Source organism: Papio anubis, chromosome 4, assembly GCF_008728515.1.
Source record: "Papio anubis isolate 15944 chromosome 4, Panubis1.0, whole genome shotgun sequence".
NCBI classification, from domain to species: Eukaryota; Metazoa; Chordata; class Mammalia; order Primates; family Cercopithecidae; genus Papio; species Papio anubis.
In genome coordinates, this window is record NC_044979.1 from 67,170,164 (window position 1) to 67,191,519 (window position 21,356).

At 38.0% G+C, this 21,356-nt stretch overlaps 1 protein-coding gene across 18 annotated transcripts in view; it reads left to right on the forward strand.

Moving 5' to 3' along the window:
• The window catches only part of ADAM22 (ADAM metallopeptidase domain 22), a 246,479-nt gene that overhangs the window by 152,011 nt on the left and 73,112 nt on the right, over positions 1 to 21,356 (forward strand). For all 18 annotated transcript variants that reach the window (XM_021936095.2, XM_021936099.2, XM_021936098.2 and 15 more), the window contains 3 exons: positions 8,319 to 8,382; positions 10,479 to 10,548; positions 19,467 to 19,537. In XM_021936095.2, coding sequence (XP_021791787.2) covers positions 8,319 to 8,382; positions 10,479 to 10,548; positions 19,467 to 19,537 — 205 coding nt within the window. The remainder of the gene's footprint in view (positions 1 to 8,318; positions 8,383 to 10,478; positions 10,549 to 19,466; positions 19,538 to 21,356) is intronic.

Below are 21,356 nucleotides of genomic sequence, written 5' to 3' on the forward strand. Positions count from 1 at the left end.
TCTTCTTAGATTCTGGATATTAGCCCTTTGTCAGATGAGTAGATTGCAAAAATTTTCTCCCATTTTGTAGGTTGCCTGTTCACTCTGATGGTAGTTTCTTTTGCTGTGCAGAAGCTCTTTAGTTTAATTAGATCCCATTTGTCAATTTTGGCTTTTGTTTCCATTGCTTTTGGTGTTTTAGACATGAAGTCCTTGCCCATGCCTATGTCCTGAATGGTATTGCCTAGGTTTTCTTCTAGGGTTTTTATGGTTTTAGGTCTAACATTTAAGTCTTTAATCCATCTTGAATAAATTTTTATATAAGGTGTAAGGAAGGGATCCAGTTTCAGCTTTCTACTTATGGCTAGCCAGTTTTCCCAGAAGCATTAACGGAATCCTTTCCCCATTTCTTGTTTTTGTGAGGCTGGTCAAAGATCAGATGGTTGTAGATGTGTGGTATTATTTCTGAGGCCTCTGTTCTGTTCCATTGGTCCATATCTCTGTTTTGGTACTAGTACCATGCTGTTTTGGTTACTGTAGCCTTGTAGTATAGTTTGAAGTCAGGTAGCATGATGCCTCCAGCTTTGTTCTTTTGGCTTAGGATTGTCTTGGCAATGCGGGCTCTTTTTTGGTTCCATACGAACTTTAAAGTAGTTTTTTCCAATTCTGTGAAGAAAGTCATTGGTAGCTTGATGGGGATGGCATGGAATCTGTAAATTACCTTGGGCAATATGGCCATTTTCACGATATTGATTCTTCCTATCCGTGAGCATGGAATGTTCTTCCATTTGTTTGTGTCCTCTTTTATTTCGTTGAGCAGTGGTTTCTAGTTCTCCTTGAAGAGGTCCTTCACATCCCTTGTAAGATGGATTCCTAGGTATTTTATTCTCTTTGAAGCAATTGTGAATGGGAGTTCATTCATGATTTGGCTGTCTGTTTGTCTGTTATTGGTGTATAAGAATGCTTGTGATTTTTGCACATTGATTTTATATCCTGAGACTTTGCTGAGGTTGCTTATTAGCTTAAGGAGATTTTGGGCTGAGACGATGGGGTTTTCTAAATATACAATCATGTCATCTGCAAACAGGGACAATTTGACTTCCTCTTTTCCTAATTGAATACCCTTTCTTTCTTTCTCCTGCCTGATTGCCCTGGGCAAGAACTTCCAACACTATGTTGAATAGGAGTAGTGAGAGAGGGCATCCCTGTCTTGTGCCAGTTTTCAAAGGAAATGCTTCCAGTTTTTGCCCATTCAGTATGATATTGGCTGTGGGTTTGTCATAAATAGCTTTTATTATTTTGAGATACATCCCATCAATACCTAATTTATTGAGAGTTTTTAGCATGAAGGGCGGTTTAATTTTGTCAAAGGCCTTTTCTAACCAAGCAGATTTTTAAATCAGGGTTGCAAATGGCCGGGCTTGGTGGCTCATGCCTATAATCCCAGCATTTTGGGGGGGCTGAGGGTGGCGGATCACCTGAGGTCAGGAGTTCGAGACCATCCCGGCCAACATGGTGAAACCCTATCCTACTAAAAATACAAAAATTAACCTGGCATGGTGGCAGGAGCCTGTAATCTCAGCTACTTGGGAGGCTGAAGGAGGAGAATCACTTGAACCTGTGAGGCGGAGGTTGCAGTGAGCCGAGACCATGCCACTGCACTCCAGCCTGTGGAATAGAGTGAGACTCTGATTTAAATTAAAAAAAAAAAAAAAAAAAAGAAAAGAAAATTTCTACATTTTGCAAAAGAAAGAAAACATATATATTGTCAAGAAAAAGACAAGAAGCATACATTAAGATGATGCTAGACTCCATCTCAAAAAAATTCAATAAAATTAGAGTCGCAGAAAACAGAGGCTTTTGAATTTCACAATGACACTTTAAAATAATATTTGAGGCCGGGCGCGGTGGCTCAAGCCTGTAATCCCAGCACTTTGGGAGGCCGAGACGGGCGGATCACGAGGTCAGGAGATCGAGACCATCCTGGCTAACACGGTGAAACCCCGTCTCTACTAAAAATACAAGAAAATTAGCCGGGTGAGGTGGTGGGCGCCTGTAGTTCCAGCTACTTGGGAGGCTGAGGCAGGAGAATGGCGTGAACCCGGGAGGCGGAGCTTGCAGTGAGCCGAGATCGCGCCACTGCACTCCAGCCTGGGGCACAGAGCAAGACTCCGTCTCAAAAAAAAAAAAAAAAAAAAAAAAAAATATTTGAAGCATTTTTCTAGTTTCATCCAAATTCAGACAGGAGTGGTTTGGGTTAACTTTGGTGTCTGTTTCTGTGGATGTTTAGCCCCTTGAAATACCCCTATTCCTTCTTCATATGTTTTTATGTTTTCATCAAATAATAGAAGTTTCGGTAAATGGTAACTCTTGTCTCCTTACACAGAGAGAAAAGGTTTCTCGTGACCTCAAGAGTGCATATGTCTTTGCCCCTTTTTTTCAGCCTGAATCCCACCTAATTAACAGCAAATCTGTGGGAGGGTCTGTCGTTTCTCAGAGATCTCCAAGGAACAAAGTTCATCCTTCCTCAGGGCCTTGCTTCCTTTCTCATAACCTTCTCTGTCGAATACTGTTTGCTGATGTTTAACATGGGAATACGTCCACTTCCTCCATCCTGTCGATGATGATAATGCACAGGTGGTTGTTTCTTACTTGTTTTGTAACCCTTTATAAAGCTACCATGTCATTCCTCAGCATTCTCTTTTAACTAAATCATTTCATTTCCTTCTTGTGTGTTTTAATTTTTGTCACAGAACAAGCCAGCACTTTAGTTTTGTTAAATTTTCGTTGAGGAACTTTAAAATAATTCCTTTTTGTTACCAAGTTAGATATGTGGCTTTTCATCTAACAAGCAGTTGCTGGGTGTTTCCTGTGTGCCAACCCTAGGAATATTAAGGCAATTGAAACACAAGTCCTGGGAGTTCACAGTCTCATGAGGAGTCCAAATCTAGCCCATTTCCTGATGTGGAACCCCATAGGTATATTTGATTATTTTTTGAGAGAGAGAGAGGAAAAAAAAAGGGAAAAAATGCAAGCTAAGCATTGTCACTGAAGAACAGGTAGCACCTAAGGGCTCCGGAGACATGCCACCTGAAGACGGTGGAGTGCAATAGGTTGGAATAGCATATCCAAGGGAGCGGGTTACACTGACAGATCTTAAATCTAGGAAAGAGAGCGAATGGACATGGCCAGAAAATCTAGCTAGTCTGCCTGAGTGACACCTCTAGTCAGGATCTTGGAGTAAGCATATTAGGCAGAAAGGAAAGAAGAATATAAGGGTGAGTTAAATAACCAGAGATAGGAGGCCATGTCCTGAGAGCATGGAAGACTTCCATTTCCTTGTTTGTGCTAAAAGACTACTGTGAATAAAGGTGTACATTTATTTACTTTAAATACATTATTTGAAGAAAGAGGTTTTTACAAACATGGAATCCATGCTTAATATTGGGCAGTCTCTGTTTTCTTATTAGGAAAAAGAAATATTGAAGTCCTTTTCAGCAGTAAAATTGTTACATCTGAACTCAAGACAAGCACATCTGTCACCTAGGAATAGTACAGTGAGACCTGTCCCCATTTGTGACAGCAAGTGTATATTGGAGGGTAATAAATGAGGTGGTTGTTTTCCTTTCTCTCTCTTAAAATCTCAATCCAAAGTCATAGTGTCCGCATCTTTCTCAGTACTCGTTCCAGTCTGCCTTCTGGTTTTCCAAATGGGCTCAATGTTGTCAGAATCAGAGAGAAGATATTTGTGCCTTCTAAGGGCTATAAATGGACCTGAGAACCTAAGAATGATACCTGTTAGTAATCCTACTATAGTCATGTAAAGAAGGATTGAAAAATAACTTTTAGGCCGGGCACGGTGGCTCACCTCTGTAATCCCAGGTGTGAGCCACTGTGCCCTCCCTTTCCTTCCCTTTCCTTCCCTTCCTTTCCCTTCCCTTCCCTTCCACTTCCCTTCCACTTCCCTTTCACTTCCCTTTCACTTCCCCTTCTCTTCTCTTCTCTTTTGTTTTATTCTTTCATTCATTTGTTCATTTGTTCATTCGTTCATTCTTTCTTTCTTTCACTCTTTTCTGTCAGAGTCTCACTCTGTCCCAGACTGGAGTGCAGTGGTGTGATCTCAGCTCACTGCAGCCTCTGCCTCCCAGGCTCAAGTGATTCTCCTGCCTCAGCCTCCCAAGTAGCTGCGATTATAGGCACCTGCCACCATGGCTGGCTAATTTCTTATTTCACTTTGGGAGGCTGAGGTGGGTGGACCACCTGAGGTCAGGAGTTTGAGACCAGCCTGGCCAACCTGATGAAACCCTGTCTCTACTAAAAACACAAAATTAAGCTGGGCATAGTGGTGGGTACTTGTAATCCCTGCTACTTGGGAGGTTGAGGCAGGAGAATCACCTAAGCCCAGGAGGCAGAGGTTGCAGTGAGCTGAGATCGTGCCATTGCACTCCAGCCTGGGTGACAGAGTGAGACTCCGTGTCAACAAAACCCAAGGAAAAATAACTTTTAGGAGATTGTATAGTAACTGGATTAGGAATAGAACTCAGAATCCTGCCTTAGTTACTTATTTTTATTTATTTTATTTTTGAGATGGAGTCTCGCTCTGTCACCAGGTTGGAGTGTAGTGGCACGATCTCAGCTCACTGCAACCTCCGCCTCCCAGGTTCAAGCCATTCTTGTTCTGAGCCTCCTGAGTAGCTGGAATTACAGGTGCCTGCCACCACGCCCATCTAATTTTTGTATTTTCAGTAGAGACAGGGTTTTGACATGTTGACCAGGTTGGTCTTGAACTCCTGACCTCGTGATCCGCCCACCTCAGCCTCCCAAAGTGCTGGGATTACAGGGTTATTTTAATTAAGTAGATTTTACTTCTCCTTTTAAGAATGTTTTTATTTGAAACTAAATAAAAATAAACAGAAAACCTATCATGCGTCTTGGAACATTGTCAGAATTGTGTATGACCATTTTAAGCTCTCTTAGACTTTTATGAGCACGTAGGATAAATATACCCTTGTATCATGTTGTTATTTAGTAATTATTACTTCTCGTCTTAACTTTACCTTCTGAACAAAAATTTCTGGAAGAAATATTTTGGGGCAATGTTATGAAATATTGAATAATGAATGTTGTCCCAATTACAGTGGTTTAGATATGAGATGTATTATGTCATCCATGACTCATCCTTTATAAATTACCAAGTGCGTATTTTTTTTCATTTTGGATTTCTTAAATCAGTTGAATAACATAGATAAGGGAAAACCAGATTCGTATATCTTTCCCATAAAGAACCTGCAAGGTCACGTTTGTTCAGAGTCAAAGGACTAATACATAATGTTTTGGTTTTGGTGTGTTTGGTGTTATGACAAAAATCTTGTTACTATGGGAACCGTAAAGAATGGAGTTAAATGTGAGTTTATTGCCCTCTTGTGGAAATTTGTAAGAATGGCTTTTTCCTTTCAAAATCTTATTTTGATACAACCTTTTGAAATTTTAGCTCAATTGCTCTGTGATGACTTGGTCTTAGCTATAGGTTTTTATTAAGTATACTGTTATGGACTCAATATAAAAGGATTTATATAAATAAACAAAAATATTTCAGTTCTCAAAGCATATAAAACACAAGTATTTTTTCATTATTAAGGAATTAATAATGGCACATTATCATATAGCAATCTAGAGTCTTCTGAGATACAGACAGTGTCAGAATCTGTTGTCTTCATATTGCTTACATGATGTCTAAGTCCACTAAAAAGAAATGACTTTCCCATTGGACGTTAACCTAATGTAAGGATAAATAACACTCAGTACTATTTTAACAAAGTAATCTGCTTGCTACTTTGTTGGTGTTGCCACATGAATTTTGGCAAAGTGTGATGGTTTCATATGACTTTCTGGATGGATCTGGCTAGTTCTCAGCAAGGGTAGAGAGATACTCCCTGCCATATTTGGTCTACTTTTTTGAAAGGCTCTCCGTCTGACTCCTTGGGCACATATTGTCAGTAATGTCTTACAAACTGCATCTGTTTATCTTTAAATTCCAAATAGAATGTCATCCAAATTCAGAAAGTACATGTGGCTGAAAACAGTGCAGCTGTGAGAACAATCATACTGTGAGTATATAGAAGTTGAGGACATGTGGAAGATGTTATAGCAGGAATGAAAGAATTTGGATAGAGGCAGAACTTGGAGGCCATTATAATTATAGCTCATGGAATTTCACCAATTTCACTAAGTCTTCAATGAAAAACAAATACTAGTTTATGTTTAGGAGCTTGGCTGTCATATAGTCATTTCTACCAAAAACTAAAAAATTACCACAGAAGCTCATAGCTTTACTACCCTCAGATGCCTGAATGATAAGACAAGTTTCTTTAACATCATAAAGGGCCTGATCTCAGTAAAAGGATCATATTCTTCTAAAAGCAGCAGCTATCAGAATCTGTCTGAGTGGGAGTTGAGGCCATTTGTATATTTAAGTGCTCTCCAGAGGATTTCTCAGATGGCTGGTAGCCACCCCCAGCCTATGGGGTCCAAAATGGATTTTTTTTTTTTTTTTTTAAAGAAATGTAGGGTCTTGCTCTGTCACCCAGGCTGGAGTGCAGTGGCACAGTCATCAATCACCGCAGCCTTGAACTCTTGGGCTCCGGTGATCTTCCCACCTAAGCCTCCCAAGTAGCTAGGACTACAGGTGTGCATCGCCAGGCCCAGCTAACTTTTGAAAACCTTTTTGTAGAGAGAGAGTCTTGCCGCTCACTACATTGCCCAGGCTGGTCTCAAACTCCTGGCCTCATGTGATTCCCCCCACCTTTTCTTCCAAAGTGTTGGGATTCCAGATGTGAGCACCATGCCCAGCTCAAAACTGAACACTTAAAGAATTTGCATCCTTCCCTCTGCTCCCTGCTTCCCTAGGCCCATCCCAATAAGCTCCTTCTGCATCCCCCCCTCCCCCCCCCCCCCTTTTTTTTTTTTTTTTTTTGGAACAGGGTCTCACTCCGTCACATCGTTTTTTTTTTATCTTGTTAAACGACGCGTCCGTTTTTCCAGTTGCTCAGGTCAAAACTTGGAGTCTTCACTAACTCTTCTCTGTTTTACATACTTCGTTTCAAATCCATTAATAAATCCTATTGGTTCTACTTTCAAAATATATCCCAAATTTGACCAGTTCTCACCACTTCCACTATTACTGCTCTGATCTAAGCCAGTACCTTCTTTCACCTGGATTATTGCAGTAACTTCCCTACTTCTATCCTTGCTGTACTAAAAATTATTGTAACACAGAAGCTGGCGTGATCATTATAAAACTTAAGGAAGTTTGTATTTCCCCTCTGCTTAGAACTTTGCAGTGGCTCTTCATCTCTCTTAGAGTAAAAGCCAAGGCCCTAGGAGGTGCGCAGCTGGTATGGCCCCCATGGCCCTCTGGCACCATTTATTGCCCTTCACCTGATTATTTTCTTCCCTAGAATTTATCACTGTCTCTCTCTCTCTATATATATAGTATGTCCTCCCTAGAATACTCATCAGCACCACAAGGACAGATAATTGGTCTGTTTTGTTTGCTATTGTGTCCCCAGCACCTACAACAGTGCATTGTAGGTGCTCTGTAAACATGTTGATTGAATGCATGAATGCATGAATGTAGGTAGGTAACAGGTTGCAAATGGGCAGTTCATGGTCCCATCTGTCTGGGCTCTATTCCTATTTCTGCTCTTACTGGTTAAATAATTTGGCAAGTTACTTTATCTCTTTGGGTTTCAGTTTCCTTACCTGTAAAATAAGGATAGTCGTTGTACTTCCCTTGTAGATTTGTGGAAAAGATTAAATGAGTGTAAAGTATTTAGCTTGTGGCATGTTGTTCAAATGTGTTAGCTCTTGTTACTAGAGCATCTTCCATGTTTATGGTAGATCGGTCATTCTCAGTATAGTCCCTGAAAACCTGCCTCAGGATCACCTGGAGCTTATTTAAAATGCAGTTTCCTGGATTCCAGTCCAGAAATCTGAGAAGAGTCCTGAAAGACCTGCGTTTTTACTAGCTCTCCAGGTGGCTTGTTGCATATGAAAATCTGGGAATTCTATGTTAGACGGAGGAGTGATGGGCAACAGCTAGAGCATGGCAATCCTGAGCATGGGGTCAGGTGAGGATGAGGGGACTCTACCTATAAGGAATTGGAAGGAGGGGCCTTTCCCTTTCAGTGGTGTGTGTGGTGTGTCTGGAGGTGATGGTTGGGACTGGGAAATAGGCATTGAGAAGCAAATGGGTCCTCTGGCTGCTACTGATTTTAAAATGATCTTGTTCTGGGATGAGAGTCGATAGCCATGCCTAATTATTTTCTTGTCATTGGCAGTGGGATGTTCTATGACGGGAACCACACATATCTCATTGAGCCAGAAGAAAATGACACTACTCAAGTAAGTGCTCCTTCTGTTTGTTGTGGCAAATGGAAATGTTTGTGCTGAGAGCTTTTTTCCTCTCCTTTTTTTTCTACTTTATTTCATTTTTATATTGTTTAGGGTTAAGATAGTAAACATATGTACAGATGCTCCTCGACTTATGATGGGTCTATGTCCTGATAAACCTATCATAAGTTAAAAATATTATAAGTCAAAAATATATTTAATACCCTGATAAATGCATCATAAAGTCAAAAACATGTAAGTTGGGGACTGTCTGTATATTTTAAACTAAATATTGAGTAAGTCAAAACCACAAGTGTTTTTTAAAAACTTTCTTGCCGGGTGTGGTGGCTCACGCCTGTAATCCCGGCACTTTTGGAGGCTGAGGCGGGCATGAGATCGGGAGTTCGAGACCAGCCTGGCCAACTTGGTGAAACCCCGTCTCTACTAAAATCCAAAAATTAGCCAGGTGTGGTGGCATGTGCCTATAATCCCTGCTACTTGGGAGGCTGAGGCAGGAGTATTGCTTGAACCTCCTGCCACTGCACTCCAGCCTGGGCAACAGAGTGAGACTCCATCTCCAAAACAAACAAACAAACAGCAAATTTCTTTTGTTTCTTTCTCTTTTATTTTGGAAATATAATACTTTCCCTTTGAGGTGTTCTGAAACCTCTATTTCCATCTCCACCCTAATGTGTTATGATCTTTCTTAGTCTGACTTGGCTACCATAACAAAATCCTGTAGACTGGGTTGCTTAACCAACAGAAACTTTTATCTTTATCTCAGTTCTGGGCACAGGAAGTCCAAGGTGCCAGCATGGTTGACATCTGGTGAGGGCTCTTTGTTTGAGTTGCAGACAGCTGCCTTCTCACTGTGTTCTCACATGGCAGAGAGGGAGAGAGAACTCTGGTTGTCTCCTCTTGTTATAAGGGTACCAGCTATACTGAATGAGGATCTTACCCTTATGACCTCATTTATCATTTATCACTGCCTCACAGGCCTTATCTCCAGACAAAGTCACCCTGGGTGCCAGGGTCTCAATATGAGAATTTTGGGGACACACACACATTCAGTCCATAACAGATCAAATCCACAGGTCTATGATTTTCCACCTCTCCTCTCTTTTCTAGATTCCAGATTTTTCTCTGTTGTCTATTCCTTTTAAGGCTCTATGCTGATGAAGTTTAGAGAACCCTGAGTCATCTTAATCCTCTCCCTCACTTTAGCTGAAACATTCATTTCCCACAAATTAGAAGAAGTTGAATTAATATTATAGACTACAGAGAAACATAATACACTTTCATTCTAGCTCTGTTCATACAAATATTCTTCCTTGTATTACACAACATTAGTCAAGCAGAGAGGCAAATCCTTTCAAGAAACATACATGATTTTTTCACCCATAAACCATCTTGTTTGGGAAATTCTCTGTATTGTATATTATTTTATGGGTACCCACTGCTGCCTGTCTTGTCACTTTGCTTGACAGTATGATTTTTTTAAGATAATATGAAACCTATGACATTCTATTTTTTTTTTTTTTAGTAATTAGATGAAGCCAGATGAAATTATATTTGAGTGTTTATTAACTTTTTAGAAGAAAAATATGACTTTTTATCTCTTGCTTTTTAATATAGCTTGTATGACACTTGAATTTCAGAACAGGGTCCACTTTGGACATTTACTTATACCAGGCATCCTGCTCCCCAATACTGTGAAAATTGTTAGCTCTGTAGTCTTTGCCTACCAAAGCTCTCTGACTTTTAAAAGGCTGCAGGGATCCGTGAAAGGAACCAGTAATAAAAAAACATTAAGTCATTTTGCCAAATGCCTTATTTGTCCTTGGGGGAATAGATTCATTCATTTGTTTTCCATTACTGTAGACTTTGGCTTCTCTGTGAAGGCATTTTTCTTCTCATTGGATATTGCTCTGGTGCTGAGAGAATTCAGGAGCGAATAGGAGGGGTTGGGCAATGGTTCATCACCTCTCTAAACCCAGGAGAATGCATAGGCAAGCTGTGGTTCTTTTAAGGGTCTCCAGCTACATTTGCCTAAGGCTGGAGATAATTCGGTTGTACACGCTTAATCACTGTTGCTTGTGTCATTTCAGGAGGATTTCCATTTTCATTCGGTTTACAAATCCAGACTGTTTGAATTTCCCTTGGATGATCTTCCATCTGGTATGACGTTCATATAGTGACTTTTTATTTAAAAGACAACTTCGGTAATTTATTTAATGCCTTAGAACTAATCTATTTGTGGAGTATCATTAGCCCACATCTGCTTTTGATGTTTTTAGAGGGAGAGCCAAGTCACATCAAGAGGGAGAATAAAATGCAAACTGGCCTCACAGATGAGTTTGGAAAGATGTGGAGGAAAACTTTAAAAAATTTTTAAATTGAAAATAAGGCACTAAAGGAGAAACAAGATTAGAGCAAGAATTGGTCTGTGAGACAAAGTACATACAAGTTCATTCTTGGTGAAATACTGGTCTTGTAAACATAGGGATGAACTCTTAATCATTTCCCTATTTATTGTTTTCCTTGTCTCTTTTTTGCTCTAGCATTTTAAGAAAGAACTATTATAGGTAAACTTTTGTTATCATTATGTGCTATTTGTGAAATTAGTCTTTTCTTCTCATCTACACTGAAATGGACCTAGGTTAATTTTAAGAGTATTTGTCTCCCAAGATTACTTATGATTTACTATAATAAGTTAGAAGAAAACAAGAAATAGACAAATGTCAAAAATACAAATTTTGTGAAATATTTTCAAAAGTAAGCTTATTTATTTTAGGTCGAATAAATGGACCTAGCAACCTATGTTGCTTCTAGAGTTGCTTCTAAGTCTTCACATGACAAGAAGGGCGGTGCATGCATACTTTGCCCTCCTTAGTGGAGCAGTGATTATGTAGGGTGCGTTTCTCTTTGACTGTGCTGGACTCATTTGTTTTCTCCTGAAGACAGACAGCACTCTGAATATCTTTATTCAGAAGATATCTGGATATCTGGTATGGAGATGCTTCCTCCCCTATTTAGTGAACCTTATTTAATTTAATTTAATTAATTTATTTTTTGTTTTGTTTTGTTTTGTTTTGTTTTTGAGACAAAGTCTTGCTCTATCGCCTAGCCTGGAATGCAGTGGCGCGACCTCAGCTCACTGCAACCTCAGCCTCCTGGGTTCAAGCAATTCTTCTGCCTCAGCCTCCCGAGTAGTTGGGACTACAGGCATGCACCACTACGCCTGGCTAATTTTTGTATTTTTAGTAGAGACAGGATTTCACCGTATTGGGTAGACTGGTCTCGAACTCCTGACCTCGTGATCCACCTGCCTCGGCCTCCCAAAGTGCCAGGTTTACAGGTGTGAGCCACCGTGCCCAGCCTGATTATTTTAATTTTTAATCTCATTTTAAGCTTTGCAGAGCCTTGTAAGATTAATGTTATTCCCGGTTTGTAGATGAAGAAACAGAGCTCAGCTAGTTTGTCTTTTCCAGGGTCCCACAGCTAGCAAGGGGTGAAGTTGAGTTTTGAATTATGACACTATGAAAATGTACTATGGTAGAGAATCACAGAGGGAAATGGAGAAATCACCAGCCTGAGAGTAATCCTAAACTAATGCTTAGAAAATCACTTAGAAGTTTACATTGTCCCTTCATCAGAAAATGAAATAAATGTTTCCTAATGTTCCTTTCTCTCTGACATAAGTTTTTAACTCCTCATCCTCCTGTAATTTCCCTAAAGAGAATGAACATTCTCTCCCCTTCTTTCCTGCTGCCAGAGGGAGAGAAGATTTAATAGAATTTACTATTTTGAAAAATTTTCAAATGGGAATATAGATGCTCTTAACCTCTCACAGACTTTTTAGACGGTTCTTTCAGTGGTCTTATAAAACTTTTTACAATCTCTATTCTGATAAGAAAATAAATCATGACTAGCTGTGTGGGAATAAAGCTATAATTTAATGGGTATTACTGGAAGCAGTCAACATTAATTAATATTTAAAGTAATAAATAAAGATTTTCCCCTAAAGACTTGATTGTAGGCTTGCTAGGATTTTTTTTTTTTTTTTTTTTTTTTTTGAGGAAATTGTTCAGGGTTTCTTTCCAGCAGAAACTTTGATGGTGACTTGGCAGTTTTGCTGTTATTAAAATGATTTTTTAGACATATTCTTTGAAAACTCAGGTCTGTTTCAATTAGTTTCTAGTTTTCCTCATCAGAAGTTGGCACTGTCAATTTTGAGAGAGTTTTGTCTCCCAACATTACTTATGATTTACTGTGATAAATTAAAAGAAAACAAGAAATAGACAAATAAATGTCACAACTACAATTTCTGTGAAATAGTCTCAAAAGTAAGCTTATTTATTTTAGAATGCATAAAGTTTAACTGGGTTATAGATTATCAACATCATCATCTTGTTATATTGTATGTATTTCCCAGAGATAGAAATAGGATCAGCTGTTCCCCAAACTTGTTGGACTGTGGAACGTTTCCTTTACATGGCATGCACCTGTCTCAGGACTAGTGTTTCTGAGAACATATTCTGGGAAAATCTTATTTCCTATGGATGCCTATGTACCCAGTTAAAAAAATATGCAATGAAATATAAAAGTCTTGAGTACTATTCAATAAATTTTTACATACATACACTCTTGTTGAGAGAGAGCATTTCTGTTACCCCAGTAACTTCCTTTGTACCCTCTGTAGTCGGTGCCTTCCACCTCTGCCGTTTCTTTTGTCTGTTGTAGAACTTTATACAGATGGAATCATGTACTATTTGCAGCTTCTTTTGCTTAGCACATGCCTATGAGGTTTATGTTGTCAAGAGTAGCAATGGTTCATTCTTTTAAATTATTGAATATATTGTGTCCTATGAATATGCCACTTGTTTTCTGCAGGGGGATGGGTTCTTGCACTGTTGCCCAGGCTGGAGTGCAATGGTGCCATCTCGGCTCACTGCAGCCTCCGCCCCCTGGGTTCAAGCAATTCTCCTGCCTCAGGCTCCCAAGTAGCTGGGGTTACAGGCATACGCTACCATGCTTGGCTAATTTTTGTATTTTTAGTAGAGACAGGGTTTTACCCTGTTGGTTAGGCTGGTCTCAAATTCCTGACCTTGGGTGAACCACCTGCCTTGGCCTCCCAAAGTGCTGGGATTACTGGCATGAGCCACCACGCCTGGCCTATACCACCATTTTTAATCTGTTGGTTGATGGACATTTGGGTTGTTTCTGTTTTTTGACTATTATGAGAAAAGCAACTATGCACGTTCTTGTACAAGTCTTTTCTATGGGCACATATTTTAATTTCTTCGGTAAACACCAAGGAATACATTTGCTGGGCCGTAGGGTAGGTACATGTTTAACTGTGTTGAAAGTGTCCTCAAACTTTAGCATGCGTCAGAATCATCTGCAGGACCGGTAACCACAGATTGCTGGCCCTATCTTGAGAGTTTTAAATCAGTATATCTTGGGTGGGTTTGGAGAATTTGCATTTCCAATACTTCCCAGGTGATGCTAATGCTGCTGGTGCTGGAATCACACTTTGAATCACACTTTGAGAACCACCGTTTTATGAGGAATTGCTGAAACCGTTTTCCAAAGTGGGTACACAAAGTGGTATACTTGCGTCAGCGCTCTGAGAGTTTTAATTGTTCCACATCTTGACCAACATCTGCTCTGTTATTCTTTAATTTTAGCTGTTCTAGTGTATTTGGTGCTATCTCACTTTGGTTTAAATTTGCATTTTTCTTTTGATTAATGATGTGTAGGATATACACTTATTCGCCACTAATCAGAATTTCTGTCTTTTTGTTGTTAAGTTGTAGGAGTACTTACATATTCTAGATAGAAGGCCTTTGCCAAATATGGCTTATGAATATCTTTTCCCCAGTCTTTGGTTTGCTCATTTACTTACTTAATGGCATCTTGTGATGAACAGATGTTTTAAATTTTGTGAAGTTTAACATTAGTTTTTATCATTATTGCTTTCTCCATGCTGAGTAATTTTTGCTAGCTCCCGAGTTTTGAAGATATTCTCTAGTGTTTTCTTCTAAAAACTCTATAGTTTTATTTTTTATGTTTAGATCTAGGATCCTCTTCAAATTACATTTTGTGCACGGTGAAAAGTAGGGGTTAAGTTTTATTTTATTATTTTTTATGTGAATACACAATTATTCTAATACCATTTGTTGAAAAGAGTTTCCTTTCCTTTAATCAATGAATTGTTTTGATGTCTTTGTCAAAAAGTATTAATATGAGTCAATTTCGGCTGGGCGCAGTGGCTCAAGCCTGTAATCCCAGCACTTTGGGAGGCCGAGACGGGCGGATCACGAGGTCAGGAGATCGAGACCATCCTGGCTAACCCAGTGAAACCCTGTCTCTACTAAAAAATACAAAAAACTAGCCGGGCGAGGTGGCGGGTGCCTGTAGTCCCAGCTACTCGGGAGGCTGAGGCAGGAGAATGGCTTAAACCCGGGAGGCGGAGCTTGCAGTGAGCTGAGATCTGGCCACTGCACTCCAGCCTGGGTGACAGAGCGAGACTCCGTCTCAAAAAAAAAAAAGAGTCCATTTCTTGACTCTTACTTTATTTGGCTACCCTTATCATACTTTGTTTTGCTTACTGTGGCTTTATATAAGTTTTGAAATCAAATAACATAAATCCTCCAATTCTGTTTTTTCCCCCCAAAATTTTGGCTATTCTGGGCTCTTTATATTTCCCTACAAATTTTATAAACTACTTGTCAATTTCTGTAAATTCTGGGATTTTTATTAGAATTGTATTAAAAGTATGGATTAATGGGGAAAAACAGCATATTATTAGTAGTGAGTCTAAAATTTCTTTCAGTATTTGGTCATTTTTAGTGTAGATGTTGTATTAGTTATTATCTATTGCTTATCTATTGTATTATCTATTGCTGTGTAACAAATTACTCTAAAGCCTAGTGGCTTTAATAAACAAACATTATTATCTCATAATTTCTGAGAATCAGGAACCTGGGTGTGGTTTAGCTGGGTGCCTGTGGCCCACGGTGTCATGAGTTTGTAGCGTAACTGTCAGCTGGGACTCCAGTTTCATTTGAAGGCTCAACTGGGGAGGATTCACTTCTGAGCTCACTCATATGATTGTTGTGAGGCCTTAGTACCTCACCACATGGGCCTCTCCACAGGGTTGCCCCCCACCAACCTGGTAGCTAACTTGTTCTAGGAGAGAGCGAGAGACCAAGAGAAGAGAGAGAATGAGACACAATGCCTAAGATGGAAGCTACAGTATTTTTGTTAACCTGATCTCAAAAGCAACATCTGATCACTTTTACTGTATAGTATTTATTAGAAATGAGTCACAGGGTCCAGCCTTCTCTCAAGGGAATGAGATTATACAGTGGCATTGTATTAGTTATCTATTGCTGAGGAATACATTTTTATTATGTACAGAAAAATTAGAAAGTAGCTGAGTAATAAATTATCACAAAATGCACCTCTTAAGACAATACACACTTATTATCTCATAGTTTCTGTGGATCAGGAGTCCAAGAATGGCTTAGATGGGTTCTCCTCTTCAAAGGCCCTCACAGGCTGCAGTGAAGGTGTTTTCTAGGACTTCGTCTCATCTCAAGGCTCAACTGTGGAAGGATATGCAGTGGTTGTTGGCAGAATTCAGTTCTTTTTAGCCTCTTATACCAAGGGACTTGGTTTCTTGCTGGCTTTGGCTGATGGTTACTCTTTTTCTCACATGGGCCTCTCCATAGGGCAGCTCACAACACTGGTGCTCGTGTAATGAAAGCCGGTAAGAAAGAGAGTCTCTAGCAAGATGAGTTACAATCTTACATAATGTTATCTGGAGAAATGACCTTTGCTGTATTCCATTGGTTGGAAGCAAGTTACAGGTTTTACTTACACTCAGAGAGAGGGTATACACAAGGGCGTGAGTACCAGGAGGTGGAGACTATTAGAGGTCATCTTAAAGTCTGTCAAATTCTTCTCTTTGGCCTCCAGTGATTCTTGTCTCTTTTACCTACAAAATACATTCTCTTCCTCCCTAGGTCTCTAAGAGTTTCATCCTGTTATAGCATCTGCTCTAAGTCTAGAATCTCATTATCTAAATCAGGTCCAGGTGTGGATGAGGGTCTTTGGATGTAATTTCTCTTAATCCTTCTGTATGTAAAACTAAAGAGACAAGTTATCTGCCCTATGTACTCCCAGGATCCAGTAATGGGCCAGCTATAGACATTCGCTTACAAAAGAGGGAACATTTGAGAAACAAGAAAGACACCGACATTGCAGTTCTGAAATTCTGCTGGGCAAATGTTGAGCCTTTTTGATTGGGTTTCAAGGCCTGGAAAGAATTCTCCATGACTCTTGGCTCTATGTTCTCAGCTCTTGATTCTGCTCATCCTTCCTTTTCTATGAAAGGTAGTACATATTTGCAGCTGAGTAGTTTTATCAGTCTGCTATTCTAGTTTGCTAAGAGTTTTTATCCAGAATAGGTGTTGAATTTTGTCAAGCTTTTCTATGTCTATTGAGATGATCATTCTCCTTTAATCTGTTAATGTGATGAATTGTATAAATTGATGTTTTGAATATGAAACTAATTTGCATTCTCAAATGGGCCCCAGTTGGTTATGGTGGATTATATTTTTGTGTATTACTGGGTTTGATTTGCCTATGTTTTGTTAAACATTTTTAATGTATAGGTTCAGAAAGCATATTGGACTCTAGTTTTCTTTTCTGGTTTTAGTACCAGGGTTTTGCTGGTCTTACAAGATGTGTTAGGAAAAGTTTCCAACTCTTTTTTTTTTAAGTTTGTGTAAAAGTGGTATTATTTCTTCCTTTAATGTTTGGTAGAATTCATCAGTGAAGTCATCTGACCTTACGGTTTTATTGGAGAGTTTAATTAAGAGTTAAAGTTATTTAATAGATACAAGATTATTCAGATTATCTACATATACACATGTTCAAGGAATTTCATCTAAATTAACAAATTTATTGGCACAAAGCTCTTAATAATATCCTCATATTATCTTTTTAATATCTGTAGAATCTGTAGTGATTTGCTGTCTTTATTGATCAAGTCCTGCTGATCAATTTTATTGATTTTTGTTTTTAAGTTTTTAGTCTCACTTTTTTCTATTTGATTTGTGTTTAATTTGCTCTTATTTTTCTGGGCTGTTAAGGTGGAAGGTTAGATCATAATTTAAACTTTTTTTTCTTTTCTAACATAACCCCTTAAAGCTATGCATTTCCCTTCAAGCACTAAATGCCTTACCTGCATCCCTCGTATTTTGACTTGTCATATTTTTACTTTAGGTCAAAACATTTTCTAAATTACCAGGTGATTTCTTCGTTGTCCAATGGGTTATTTAGAAATGTAGAGCTTAGTATCGAAATACTTGGTTATTTTGTTCCAAGCACCTTTTTATTATAGATTTGTTAATTTAATAGAATTGCAATAAGAGAAAATACTCTGTGTCATTTCATTTTCTTTAAATAAAATTTATTGGGACTTGCTTTATGATCTATGATATTGCCTGTCTTGGTGAATGTTTCATGTGTTCTTGAAAAGTGTATGTATTCTTCTATTATTGGGTAAAGTGTTAAAAATGCCAACTTAGTTAAATTGGTTAATAGTGTAAAGTCTTCTGTGTCCATATGATTCTGTTTGCTTTTTTTTTCTTTCAATTACTGAGGGAGGATTGTTGAAATCCTTAACTGTAACTTTGAATTTGTCTATTTCTCCTTTCAGGTCTGTCACTTTTTGCTTTATGTATTTTGAAACTCTGTTATTAGGTGAATAAACATTTAGGAGCATTGTGTCTTTTTGATGAATCAACCCATTTATAATTAGGAAATAGTTTCCTTTCTCCCAGATACTTATTGTCCTGAAGTTACATTGTCTGATATTAATATTTCCTTCACAGTTCTCTTGTGATTAATGTTTGTAAGGTGTATCCTCTTCCATACTTTAAATTTAAAGTGCCCCTCTTCTAAACAGCATGTAGTTAAGTCTTGCATTTAAAAAAAAATCCAGTCTCGTAATCTTTGCCTTTTAGGTGCAACGTTTAGTCTATTTACATTTAATGAATTATTGATATGAGATGGGTTACTTTTGTAATCTTGTTTTTCTGTTTTTCCTATTAGTTTTTTTTTTTTTTTTTAATTATAAAAGAGAACTTATTCCCTTTCTCAGCAAATCCCTTGTATGCCCAGGCCATAGCACTCTGAAAAATGACATGATGGGAGAATATTTGAACATGAAATAAAGAGAGAATATTAATTTCCTTACCCTGATTTTATTATTCAACTTCTTGGTCACAGATTTCTCTGACCATTATTATCTCTCCTGTATGAACAGTATCCAAAAATAATGATAATGGTTCACCTTGAGTGTTTTATAGCATTATTCCTATAATAAGCCCCTTCAGATTGTTCAATCATCAAAGTTTTAGGAAATCTGTACCCTAGGGAAAGATTGCAACTTTCCTTTCACTTTGTAGAAAAATCCTCCCTTATAAATAACCTAATCTTATATTCAGAGATGAATCTATGTGCATAAACAGTTGATGTATGATTTTCACATCTGCTACCAAGAGCAGATAAAGCCTGAGATTAATTTGGTTATGGGCAAAGAAGAATGTAAATTAATTGGAAAAAATTAACTCAAAACTTTGGTGTCCTATAACAATTTCTTAATAAATTATGAACTCAGAAATGTGTGATTATTTTTTCTACTTCTCATTGCTCGTCTTCTATATTTTGCTGCCTCGGGAAGGTTAGTAATGGAAGTGAAAGTTGAGTTGGCTGTTTAGAATATTCCTAGTAAATAACGTAATGATATTTATAGGAGAAATATGAAAATTTTTTTGAAGTAAATTAGAACAGAAATAATGTTCTATATTTTGCAAATTATATTCATCCTTTAAATGTTTATTTAGTATTAATATAGTAAATTAATGTTTAGTATTGACATACTAAGTGTTTTGTGTGATCATTAAGTATAGCATTATATATTATAAAATTCATAAGAAAGAAGGGCAGGTAAAACTTTGCCCTATATTGAAGAAATCTGACAAATTCACTAAGTTAAATTAAATTTAATTTCCTTTTAGAATTTCAACAAGTAAACATTACTCCACCAAAATTTATTTTGAAGCCAAGACCAAAAAGGAGTAAACGGCAGGTATGTATTCACAGTGGTATGTCGTGTTATTTTAAAACAATTGTCAACTGCCAATCATTTTAATCTACGGTAAGTCTGTGTGAGAGGGTGAGTATTAGTTTGGGAATTTGTCAGGATGTGGTAAACTGTAAGGGTGACAGATCTGAAGAAGCAGCAGAAAGGGGAACCATGTTATTTCACAGATGCAAAAAGGATTCAAGACAGTGGTGATAATATGTTTCTTCATCATATTATGGGTTATGAGGCTCCTGCTTGTGGCATCTCAGGTTCTTTCTACAATAGGCTTCTTTCCTTGCCCAGATATGTAACACATCGTGGAATCCACTTGTATGGTTTATATCCTTGTATTTATTACCTTGACTATAACCCCTTAGGAATGAATCAATCCAGTTGTGAAGCCACAAAATGCTTTTGTCTCACTTGAGCAATCTTTGGAGTCCAGGATATAAAATTAGGTCATGGGCTTTATGATTGTTCCACTGGATATTGGACTGGGTAATAATAACTGTTGATATGGTGCTTTAAACCAAATGAAGTCGGTACTATTATTCCCCTTTCACTGAAAGAAAAATGATGACTCTGACATGAGAAAATGACTTGCTCAAATCACAGAACTGGCAAGTAGTTTAGAAAAGTTAAGAGTTGTGGCCATCAGAATCAAGATGTCACCACTGTGGTGATGTGGGCAGGGGAGGTGGCCAATAAAAACACAAGATGAAGGAAATAGATCTCTAGTAAGATCAAGAAGTTGAAGGAATCAGGTGTCTTCTTTTTATTACCTTGAAATAAAATACATGTTTATAGACAGATTTTTATTGTGAATAATTATTGCTAAGTCTTATTGAATACTATTGAATACTTACCTTGTAAAATCCTTATAATAGGGTCTATTATAAGAATTTTAACTATATTAACACATGTAACCCTCAAAAACCTTAAGAGGAAGGTGTTATCACAGGTTAAGTATACCTTTTCCAAAATGCTTGGGACCAGAAGTGTTGCAGATTTTGATTTGTGTGTGTGTGTGTGTGTGTGTGTGTGTGTGTGTGTGTGTGTGTGGTGGAGGGGAGAGTGGGGGTGGATTTCAGAATATTTACATGATACTTAGTGGTTCAGCATCCCTAATTCAAAAATTAGAAATCTGAAGTGCTCCAGTGAGCATTTCTTTTGAGTGTCATATTGGTGCTCAGAAAGTTTTTCATTTTGGAGCATTTGGAGTTTTGGATTTTTAGATGAGAGATGTTCAACCTATAATATCCTCATTTTACTGATGAGGACATTGAACATAAGAGAATCAAGAAACTTGCCCAAAGCCACATAGGGTGACTCTGGTGGAGTTGGGATTCTGACCTAGGAAGTCTGGTCTCAGAGAGGTGCTTATAACCACATATACGCCATATATTGCCTCTCAGACCCATGTGTTCCGTGAATTACTACTACGACCTTTATAAATGTTGTGAATGTTTATATATGTATATACACACACACATATATACACACATATAAACTCATATATATGATTATATATAAACTCGTATATAAACATATATATATATATATATTTATATGAATAGGTAGAGACATATTTATCTTGAGGCCCAGTGAGATAAAATGATTACCATCAGGATTTAATGTGAAACTATTGTTTTTGAATTATAGACTGAAAGAATAGGACAATATTCTAGAAAGCTAGCTGTAATAGATAAGACTGACTGGGAGTTCTCAAAGCTATTTTAACAAAGACCCCATGTCATTTGGGGATCCTCTGAACCATCCTAGATGAAGGCACGTGACTCACTCCCAGTTTGGAGATTAAATA